The sequence below is a fragment of the Marmota marmota genome, unplaced genomic scaffold (genome assembly GCF_001458135.2).
Source record: "Marmota marmota marmota unplaced genomic scaffold, marMar, whole genome shotgun sequence".
In the NCBI taxonomy this organism is placed as follows: Eukaryota; Metazoa; Chordata; class Mammalia; order Rodentia; family Sciuridae; genus Marmota; species Marmota marmota.
Genome location: NW_025999880.1, coordinates 13,022,127 through 13,033,386, shown reverse-complemented (window position 1 = coordinate 13,033,386; position 11,260 = coordinate 13,022,127). Strand labels below are relative to the sequence as shown.

At 50.3% G+C, this 11,260-nt stretch overlaps 2 protein-coding genes across 6 annotated transcripts in view; both read right to left on the bottom strand.

Annotated features, from left to right (window-relative positions):
* The window catches only part of Hoxb3 (homeobox B3), a 55,762-nt gene that overhangs the window by 25,873 nt on the left and 18,629 nt on the right, over positions 1 to 11,260 (bottom strand). Inside the window, exon 1 of one of the 5 annotated variants that reach the window (XM_048789643.1) lies at positions 7,698 to 8,159. The exons of the other annotated variants lie outside the window; for them this stretch is intronic. The gene's annotated coding sequence lies outside the window, so the exon portion shown is untranslated. Of the gene's footprint in view, positions 1 to 7,697; positions 8,160 to 11,260 lie in introns of those variants that run through there. 5 annotated transcript variants of the gene reach the window in all.
* Positions 862 to 3,931, bottom strand: Hoxb4 (homeobox B4). Its single transcript, XM_015495531.2, has 2 exons — positions 3,259 to 3,931; positions 862 to 2,428 (listed from the first exon to the last, which is right to left on the bottom strand). Exons 1-2 carry the CDS (start codon positions 3,719 to 3,721, stop codon positions 2,121 to 2,123), a joined length of 771 nt encoding a protein of 256 aa, XP_015351017.1. The 5' UTR covers positions 3,722 to 3,931; the 3' UTR covers positions 862 to 2,120.

The following is an 11,260-nucleotide window of genomic DNA, read 5'->3' as shown; positions in this document are numbered from 1 at the left end:
TGGAGACCGAGACCCAGACCTTAGAACTTATCGACGGTACTGCACAAAAGTGGCTCAAGACTGACAGAGCTTTCTGAGGATCACCTGCACCCCTTCCCCTTCCCCCACTCCATTCTAGGGGTGACTGGGACCTAAGAGACGGAAAGCTATTTGGTCCCCAGTCATACTTTCGATACTTTCTATGAGAAAGAAAATGAAAATTAATACAGGAGCAGGGCTTCACAAAAGAGGCCATTTGTCTTCTTGATTATCTATTTGCTTGTCAGAGTTTGAGCTATGGCACCAGCTAGCTCCTTTGTAATATAAAAATACTCTGAAAACCTGCAAACACCCAGAAACATCTGTGCAAAAAATTAGACTCATTAAAGCCTTAAACACCTCAGAGGAAAGTGATACCTTCTTATGTGGGGGAAAGAGGCCGGCCTCTTGGAATCCTCTCTCTCGGAACTTTAATAACCAAAGAGCTGTCTGTCTAGAAGGAGACAGCTTAACCGCATTTTATTTGCTTATGACAAATAAATCATGATATGAAAGGCTTTGCCATACTTAAGCCTCTTGTGTCCTACAATGAAACATTTTCCCCCATTAGGGACTGGAATCAGCCCTCTCAGTCCTTCCGATCCATTTTTGGACTGGAGGAAAAAACATTAAAAGCCCCAAACAAAACACACCCACCTCAAAAGGGTAACAAACCAACTACTGCAATTTGGGATCCTCTGAGACAAAAATTCCCATTGGACTCCTTGGAAAAAAGATTTCAACCACATACAACAGGAGGCCAAACCCACGAGGGTGCTTAACATATACACTGGGTGGCATTTGTCCATATCTTTACATTGAGGTTCCAACAAAAACACGATGTGATGGTCACAAGAAACCGAACATTTATTTCTATTGTCACTCTGTACAGGACACAAATTTTCACGCCAACGAAGGGTTCTAGACTCAGACAGCCCCAAAGGTAGGAAGGTGCCTGGTTTGGAATGTCAGAAAGAGAACAGGAGAGAAGGACACACATGATATAAAATAATAATAATAATAATAATAATAATAATAATAATAATAATAAACAATGCAACAATGATAAACTATGGAAGAGGGCTCTGCAACATCATCCTTTCAGAGTGGGAGGGCCACAACATTTTATTTCCTAGTTTCACATTCATTTTCAGTCTAAGAGAGGGCCTCTGCTGTACAACTCAGGATTGGCCAGAGAGTCCTGCCCAGCTCCCAGAACTCAACTGGCCCCTCACCCTGCCAGGCATGGCAGGGTCTTCTAGTGGAAGGCCCTCCCAGGTGTCCGGGTCACTCTTTTTTCTTCCCCCTTGGACTCAATTTCCCTGCCCGCTCCTGTGTTGTCAAGGCAGGTCCCTCCCCCACGTGTCCCTTTCCTTCTGTTCCCTTCATCCCATGGTGGAAGGGGATGAGCAGTCATTGTCCCCCAGAACCGGCACTGAGAGAGAGGGAGGTTGTGTATGTGTTTGTTACCGTAGCCAAAACACTGTGCTATCTGGCAGTCACAGGGTGCTTTCGCTGGGTGTCAGGAGTGGGGGACAAAGAAATAAAATCCAGGCTGTCTTCCAGCAGCGGCAGCAGCAGAGGCGGCGGCAGCCGAGCCGGGCCTCATTTGTTAGCCGAGTGTCGAGGTAATGGTCGCCACCGAGGCCCGTCCTCTCCTCGGCAGAGTAAACAAGACAGATGGGCCTGGGCCTGGCGTGATTAAAGATGAAACGTGGATCCATCTTCGCCAAAGCTGAAATGAGGAGCTTCAGCCTCCTCCTATTTCTCTTTCTGTCGTTTTCTTTTCTTACTTCTTCTTTCTCTTTTCTTTTTCTTTCTTTCTTTTTTTTTTAAGGAATAAAGCAAGAGACTTGAACCTTGCTTCTGGGGGGGGGGCTCTCACCGGGCTCCCTATTGTCATATTTATAAATAAAGCTCCCCTACCCCTCCTTCTTTGCTTTTATTCACATATAGCTAAAGTGGGGGGAGGGCAGGTGGGATTTTCCAGGCCCAGGCCCAAGGGAGGGGGGTCCTCACGCACCCCCCAGCCTCCCCTCCCTTGCACTCTCTGCCCACCCTCGACCCCCACCCCAAGTTCGCAGCTCCAGTTGAGGGAGGCACTAGAGCGCAGGGGGGCCTCCGTTGGGTCGGCCAAGGGGCCCTCCGGCTGCTGCTGCTGCTGCTGCGGTGCTACCCGAGCGGATCTTGGTATTGGGCAACTTGTGGTCTTTTTTCCACTTCATGCGCCGGTTCTGGAACCAGATCTTGATCTGGCGTTCTGACAGGCAGAGAGCGTGGGCGATCTCCACCCTCCGGCGCCTAGTCAGGTAGCGGTTGTAGTGAAATTCTTTCTCTAACTCCAAGACCTGCTGGCGAGTGTAGGCGGTCCGAGAGCGTTTGGGCTCCCCACCGGCATAATTGGGGTTTACTGGACACACACAGAGAGAGGGAAAAAGAGAAAGTTTTATTGCCCCCGAAAAGGGAGGAGGGAGAGCCCTTTCTTCCTACTTACAGTGTCTCCTTCCCTCCCTCCTTCCCAGACACCTCCTCTACCTCCTAGAGGGGAAAAGCCCCAAAGGGAAGAAGTGGAGCTCAGGAAGAGAAAGATCTTAAAATGTGGAAGGTTGTGCTGTCCTGGTTGTTGTTGTTTGGGTATCTAGTGGGGGGCAATGAGGAATCTTTGTAAGGTTTTAGTCGCTCCTCTCTCCCCCTAGGCCTGGGGCCCCCGGGTAGGAGAATAAGGGGTAAAAGAGGGAGGGGAGTTGCCCTAAACCTTTCCTCTGTTTAGTTCCCACCCTTGCTGCTCAGATTCCAAGCAGTGCCTGCCCCCAGTAAAAACTTTTCCCTACTTCTCCAGCCAAGGAGGCCGACTGGAATAAAGGAAAAAATAAATACTGGGAGTTGACTCAACTCGGCTTAAATACGGATTACTACCTCCTCCTCCTTCTCCTCCCCCACATCCCACACCCCTCCCCAATTCCAACTTCACTGAGAATGCATCTCCCTGGCGAAAAAGTCGCTGGTGAGAATGGGGAAGAGGATGGGGAACCGACTTCAAAGGCGCAAGGCCCACCAGGCCATAAAAATTTATGGGGGATGTAATTATGTGGCTCTGAAAACAGGCGACCGTAAATCTCTGGCAATGGCGAGTTTATAGCGGGGACAATTGGCTTCCCCCAGCTCCCTCCCCCCATGCCTCCGAGGTCCCTTGGTGTAAAGCGCCAGGGGTGGGAGGGGAAGGGGTGCCCACGCACTCACCCGTGCTCACGTGAACTTTGCGCATCCAGGGGTAGACGACGGGCTCTTTGCACGCGGAGTGGGACGGGCTGGGATGCAGGGGGTTCTGGGCGCAGGGAGGCGGCGGGGGGCTGTTGCTGACCGCCTCACAGCGTTGGCCAGGCTCTGGGAGGAGGGCCCCGGCGGGTGGCTGCACAGGAGCCCGAGGGGACAGCCCCGGTGGTGGCGGGGGCGGCGGGGGTGGTGGCGGTGGCGGAGGCGGCGGGGGCCCGGGGTCCCGGCAGGCCGCGTAGCGCTGCACGGTGCACGCCGCGCGCCGCCCGAAGCCCGCCTCCGGTTGGAAGCTGCTCTCTCGCCTCTGGCCGCCGGCGTAGTACCCCGGCGAGTGGTCGCTGGGTAGGTAATCGCTCTGTGAATATTCCTCGCACGGAGGGAACTTGGGGTCGACATAGTTTGAGTTGATCAAAAAAGAACTCATAGCCATTAATTTCTGGGAATTGCCCACAAAATATACTAAAATTTATTCCGACCCCTGACTCGTTTTCCTGTTTCCGAAAGCCCTCCTACTTACTGTCAAGTGAACAAAGTTAGGGGCCCACGTGATCCTCCGAGCCAATGGCCACCCCGCCTGCGATTCCCGGATAAGGAAATCTGCTCACCCGGACCCTACTCCAGCCAAAGAGGTTTATTTCCCCTTCTTCTCTTTCCCCTCCCCACCCACCCACCCAACACTAGGATTTACATAGGGCTCCTGTGGGGCGACCCCCTCCTCTCCTTGCTCTCTCCGACATCAGAGAGACTGAGAGCCAAGGAGAGAGCGCGCGCGAGAGCTAGCAGGTTGCGACTGGAAGGCCTGTTGTTGCACTGGACAGAGAACAATCCCTGGATCCCCTCAGAAGTTGGGGTTCCTGATGTCGCCCCTCCTATTCTTCCTCACCTCTGTCCAGCATTCTCTGCTTTCCATAGGGCCCCATCTCCTCCCCAGGACGACCCCCTGCACCCTGCATCTGTGTGGGAATGGAGTAGCGGGCGGACTGGGGGCTCCGCCTCCAAAGGGGAACCCACTGGGGGCGAGAGGCACTGAGCTTGGGGCATTTCTCTTCTGCCAGATGGGGAGGGGTATGGGGTGAGAGAGGAGGCGTGGGGAGTTGGAGGGCGGGTGCACAGAGTGACTTGTCAGAGATGAATGGAACCTAGGGCGGATCGATAGGAAATTCATGCACTAATTCGGGGAGACCTCGCCTTCCAAATCGCATTTAGCTGCGCTATTAGCCTGGCGGTGTCAGTCCGTCTGTCCCCATTCTCCTATCTACTCCTTTTGCCTCACAGGGCCCAACCTCAGAAAAACGACTTGGTTTCCTACACTAAAGATGAACGCTGGAGTAAAAAATCTGCAACTTTGGAAAGCAAATTGAATAGCAATTTGCCAATTCCAGAATCAACCGAGCAATACAAACCGTGGCGCCAGAGACGTTCTAATTGCCGCTAATGCCGCAGCCTCCGCGGCAAATAGAAATCTCACACCCTTGTAGTACTGGGGATAGAAACCCAAGCGGTTGGATAACACCCGCCCCCCTACACACACACACACATACACACAACACCACCCTTAGTAATCGCATATTTCCAGGGCATCTTGTTCTGAACCCTAACGGAAAGGCAACCTCAGCATCCATTTGAAAAGCGAATTTCCTTTGCCTTGGCATTGTATGCAAGAGTCATTTTTTTTTTTTTTTAGAATTTCCAATAAAGCTTCTCTGAGCCTAGAATGGAAAATGGGTGGGCTTGACACCAGAGGATAAATTTTAAAACATCGCCAACATTCATTAACTTCTTTAGACTAGTGGAAAAGGACCACAGCTCCCAAGGTCAGGCATGATGTTCAGGTAGAAGATTCCTCTATTTATAACCAGTGGTGGAGGGGAAAGAAAGACGAAGAAACAAAAAGGAAGGCGTCTTCTTATGGTCAGTCAGTGGATTGTCCTCATTTAGAAAAATGTTTATTTTTTTTCTTCTGGAAAAAATGAGCGGAGTGTTTATGTCAACTACATATTCCCCTAGATACGAATTTGTGACCACAAAATTCCTTACACAAATTCGGATCTACAGGGTATATACAGAAGACAGACAGATCTTCTTGGCCCAGAAATTTTCCGGTTCTCCTACTTTCCGCACGTTCTTCATTTGAGGTGTGGTTTGAGTGCTTTCATTTTATTTCGTTTTGTTCTAGTTTTGAGCTCTGGGAGCAGAAAAAGGCATTGCAGTACCATTCTTGGGATTACAAGGTTTTCAACTCTCCTCATATTAGAGAGAAATAGAAGCAGCCGGTCAGCCAGGGGACGCGAACCTCGCGGTCGACTCGCAACTCTCAGTGGCGGCGCATGAATTATGAGATGTAAACATTAGCTAAGCACAAAAGGAGAAAGGGTCATCCTGAGGCTGCCTGAAGTCGGAATCAGGCCCTTCTGGGTGCACTCGCGCCCCTCTCCGCCCCTCCCCCTAGGACTTTTATTTTTTAAAGGAAAAAACAAAACCCCAATCGGCTCCTCCAGTGCCCCTCACGGTCTTTAGGATGTGATCAAACGAATATCTAGATATTTTCCAAAGCGCCTCTCAGTAAAGGGAGGAGGGAGAGGCGGCTGGGTGTGAAGAGGGTGTAATAAAAGTCCTTTTGGAAAAATTCAATGGTAAAGAGAGGGAAACAGCTGTAAAGAAAAATGCTGGGAGACCAAGCAGATGGGGTCCTGGATATTTAATGATGGGCAATTCTGTTTACAACCTGAGAAAAAGATCAAAGGCGTTTCATTTCCGAATGAAGGGCAATGAGGAACCATAAAAGATGCAGCCAGATGATGTGCCTGCTCCTCCTAGTCCCCACAAACCTCCTGTGGGCCAGAAAAAGAGGATAATCCCCTAGAGATATGGAGAAGAACCCCAGTCCCTAACTCCCTAGCCCCAGGTGGATTTCCTATGTCTAAGCCAATGTACTTACTTGCCCAGCCACCTGCTTGGATAACTGGCTGTGAGGCCAAAATGTGGATCTGGGATTTCTGAACCAACTTCCTGAGGCTTCTAATAATTGCTAAATTTACTAAACTGGGAGACTGGAGATTGTGCTGGGAGGAACCGGGCTTTGACTGTGAAAGCTGTGGCCAGGTGAGGGATGGTGTGGCCAGAAGAAGCCTCCTCCCTTCAGAATCCTACCTATCTCCCTAGCTTTGAAAGATACTTGTAGCCCTCCTGAACAAGTCTAACGCTATGAATTTCATTACCAACAAATCAATTCTCTAACCACCACACTCCAGAGGTGTCTGCCCACCCCCAGTCCTGGGATCCTAGCAGGTAGATGGAAATGGAACTCTCAACTTCAGACAACTAGGTCTAAAGACCCTCACTTTTTTTTTTATCCCAAATCTAGTCTTTGACACAGTTGGCCTTGGTTTTTAATTGCTAACACCAACATTCTCCTGGCCAGACCAGGCCCATACATAATTGAAGCAAAACAATTACATTGTACTTGCTATTTTTTGCCATGAGAAGGCCCAACGGGTAATTTCAGACCCCATCTAGGCTGGAGACTTGCCCTGGGCCCACAGAGAGCCCCTGGTAGGATCCCCACCAGCTCTTTACCATCAAACAAGGACCTTTTTAAATAATCTCAAATGCCACTTAAGGGTTCCACGACCCATTCCAACCTGCCAGGACCCTCTCCCGTCCCGTACCTCCTGTCCTTTTCTCGCCGGATCTCTTAAAACCCGTTAGCGTTTTGAAAGTTTTCTCGAAACCCGTTGGCTGGCCGCCGGGCCTCTCTGCTTCTCTATACTTCACAAGGAATGAGGCCCAGGTGCCCACAGCACCTCAAGAGAGTGGGATGGGAGGCAGAGTCACCTCGGGGTTGGGTATGGTTGGTCTTGGGGCCAGAGTTCAGAGATTTTCTTCCCTGCGCTCTGGGAGCCGCCACCTGCGCATCCCAACAAGGCATCGCATACACACCCCTCCCCGCCCCCACCATCACTCCAGCCGGGTGCAGCCACCAGGGGTGGAGGACAGGGTTTATCGGCGAATCCCAGAATGGGTTTCACCACAGCTGGAGACTGCCTTTCTCCCCTTCACCCGGAAGAATACCAACAGCAATGTGCATAGTAGAAATAAGAACAGCAAGGGACTCGCGCGCGTTCAGAGCAACCTCTCCTGCGCTCCGCGGTCGTTTGGAGGCTTCCCCGTCGCCTTCTCCTGGCAGCCACAGGTTGCTAGCGTGACCTCTCGCTGCCCAGCCCCCCTCCGCCGTGTCAGGAGTGCCCAGGCGGTGAGGAATCGTCTACCTTTTGTTGACACGGAGAAAGGGACGCAGGAAGGAGGGAAACCGAAGGGCCAAGCAGAAGCGAGTCCCCAGGCAGTCTGCACCAGCGTCCACGCAGAGGAGAGGAAGGCCCAGAGGGTGAGCCGGCAAGAGTACTCACCAGGCCGCTCCCCGCGCCCTCCCGACGGACCCGTAGATCCGCTGAGCAATAGCTGAGCTCTCTCTGGTCCACTATTGTGTGTCCGGAAAACCGAACCTCGGCTGCGGGCAGAGGAGCCACCAGCCCCCTCCGAGGCCGGAACAAGACTTTTTTTTTTTTTTTTTTTTTTGGTGTGTTTTTGTTTTGAAGCTCAAGTTTTCGTATTAATCTCATACTTTGGCAGTCTTTGTTAAACAGTGAGGCGCGTCATGAGGCTCTCGAACATTTTAATAATTTTTAGACGCCGTGACCTGCGGTTCACCCCTCTACGGGCCTCCCCAACGAGCAGGCAGTTACTATAATATGCTCCGCAGTTCGCTCGGTCATATTGTATTTTGCTCAGGTCATTACTTGGGAGAAAAATGACAGAGCAGGAATTTGATTCAGCTCATCCTCTCCAGCTCGACTTTTCGCCAGAACCTCCTCTTCCCCTCACCCAACCCCCACCCCCAAAAAAGTCCCATTCGGGTAGGATTCAGGCGGGCCCGCCCCTGCTTTGATTTTCCATCATTCCTATATTTTTGTCAGATCTGATTCCCTGGGCAAACAGTGAACGAATGAGATTCCGTGGGGATTCCTTTTGAGGTCTGAGTACAAGATTGGTATGGAGAGAACTGAAAGTTCAGCATTGGGTATCTGGACCCCAAAGCAGGCCTGAGCTAGAAAGGCCCCTTTCCCTCAGCCTTTCCCATAAATGCATGCACTGGCAGAGCCTGTATCCCCACCCCATTATACACTCCATTGGCTTCATTTACTCTCCCATGTGCCAAAGATACACCAATTATTGTAAAAACTTTGGAAGCTTATGTCCCCAGAAATGACTCTTCCACCTCTTGCAGTGGAGAGTTTGGTCCACAGCCCAACACATTTGAAAAAAAAAAAAAAAAAAAGACAGAAAGAACTCAGAGATAGGGACTGGACTACGCTAGTCAAAGCCCAGACTTGGGGATTTGGCTGTCAGAGGCTTAAGTTGTTCTTTAAGAACAAAACAACATCTTTCCACCCCAAAATATTTTTTGAATGAAACATTTCTCCATCTATAAGCAACTCCTTTGCCTACCCCCACCATCACCACAAGGAGGTTCAGGAGCAAATCAGCAAGGTTTTTAAATAGCCAGAAATTTTCGGGATTTGTTTCTCCATAGTTAAGATCTGGTGGAATGCCTACAACACATTTTTTACTTTCTCCAGGTAGGTCAGGTGACTCCTCTTCCACCCAGTTTAGGGTTCAGGCCTAGGGAGAGTCTGAAAAGGTAGTATTCCCCTAGTACAGACGGAAGAAAGGAAAGTTGCTTCCCAAGGTGCCCAGCTTGGTCTGAAATGATAGAGGTCACTCCTTCCTCATCCTGAGGGCCCTCCAGCACAGGACCTTATCTTATTGGAGTCTATTCCAGAGATCCCTAAGTTCATTAGCATTCTATCTTGGAGGCAAAAGAGATTGACGGGGAAAAGAAAGAGATGGATTCTTCAGTTCAGGCTTTGACTTCTTCCTCCTCAGGACCCAGGAATTCCTCCCTGGCCTGTCATTCCAGAGAAACTTGTTTGAGAACTAAGTATCAATAGGGACCTACACCAGCTGGTTTAGTTTAAAAACAATGGGGTCAAATCAATTTAAATTTTGATAGTAAACTTTTTCCTCCATTGGTCATATTTCAAAGGGCATCTTTACAAAAACTCTCAGGTTATCTACATTCTGGAAGGGCAGTGCATCTCTTATATTAAATGCTTGGAAGAGACTATGATGACATCTCATAATACAACAGTCATTTAAAGACCGAAAATAAGCATATGCCCTGGTGTTATAATTACAGTCTCTCTAAGCATTTTACTTATGAGCTAAGCTTAATGCATGAATTCAAGGTTCATTTCAGGTCACCTGTCTCAACTCCAGTTAAAAAAGATCTCTGTGAGGCCATTCAGTATTTTTCCTTTGCATTTCACCTCCCTCCTCCTAATAGGAAGAGAGGGAGCCAGAATGAACATCCAAAGGAGATTTGGGAGAGTGAAAGAACTAACAAACTAACCACCTTTCAATATTCTAGTTCTTAAGCCCAGGAATTGTAGTTTAGAAAGCCTCTAGTGCTTGTCCGTGGTCTTGAACTCCAGCTGCCTGGACTCAGCCTGGGGGTTTGGTAGTTCTTTAAAACAAGCCAAGAGATGGGAGGTGGGGTGGAAGAGCCAGCAATTTGGCCCATTTAGGGCAAGTGGGGTGGGGTCGATTTAGTGAGAATCACCTTCGAAGCTTTCTTTGGCCCTGCTGAACGTCCTGCAAGGACGTGTGGGTAATTGGATTTTTAAAATGTATGCGGCTGGGTAAGTTTTAATTACATTTTATATGGTGACTCAAAGGTTATCTTTGGGAGAGAAAACTGCACAGAGGATTCGCCACGCCCCTAGACGCTCTCTTTTGTGCAGCCCCCACCACCACCCTTGAAGTTTTTAACTGAAGGGTTTTTTTTTTCCTTCTCAGTTTCTCCTTCCCTAGATACCTGCCTCTCTTCTGCCCATGTCTGCTCCCGCCCCCAGTTCTCACAACCCATACGCCTGCCTTCCTTACCTCCAGCATCACTTGCTCCCTCTTTTCTCTTCACACACACCGCCCCCTCCCCCCTTTCCCACCCCGCCCCCACCGCTAGACGCCTCAGCCTCCTGGCTCACGCATGCTGTAAACTTTTGACCCTCCAACTTTGCGACCCCTCGGGCAATAACACTGGCCTCACAGCCCAGAGTCTCGTTCTGCTATGCAGACTGCAGAAACCCAGGCGCAAAAAAACGCTTTCCTTGCTCCTCCCATTTCGCCACCTTGCCCCCACCCTCACCCCCGCCACCCGCGGTCACCGCTTAAGGGCCTTACTAAGACCTGGGGAATAGGAGTCTTTGATTATTAAATAATTACTTGGGGGAAAAAAACGCCGATCCTGCTGCCTGCAGTCTCACTGGTCATTTCAGTTAGGACTCCTGGAAGAACTTTGACCATTCACCCTTCTTCATTCTTGTCCCCCAGAGTGGGACCAAGGTTGCTAGGCGAGGTGTCTATGAGGAGCCGCAGAATGGGTGGGCTGACCCGGATAAGGGTATTTCTGGGGTGAAGAATGAAAGGAGTCTGGGGCAGGGTTTCCTTGGGAGCGGAGAGGACCACTATGCTTTTAGGACTGATGCGAGACCTGTGTCCCAATAATACCAAGCCCGGCGAGGCCTGGGGCCACCTTGCACGGCCGCTCGCTGGCAGCTCCTAGGTCCCAGCCTGGCTGTGAACTTGGTCTAAGGCGGACTCTACTGGCAGCTCCGGGATGTTACAGCCTCTGCCTTTCGGCCAGTGTGAAAGACCCTGCGCGCTTTCGGTTTCCCTTCCGCCCAAATAGCACCTCCTAGGCCCCCAACTGTGGGGAGGAAGGATTTCATTTCTCCTTCCTTTGGGGGCTCTTGGGAGTCAGAAAACAAAAAAAGAGAGAACGAGCACAAATTAAAGAGCTGGAGAGAGAGAGAGAGAGAGAGAGAGAGAGAGAGGGAGAGAGAGAGAGAGA

Coding starts and splice junctions, on each gene's coding strand:
- Hoxb4 (XM_015495531.2), bottom strand. CDS start 3,721: ATGGCTATGAGTTCTTTTTTGATCAACTCAAACTATGTCGACCCCAAG. Junction 2,429..3,258: donor CAAAGTTCACGTGAGCACGG/GTGAGTGCGTGG, acceptor GTGTGTGTCCAG/TAAACCCCAATTATGCCGGT.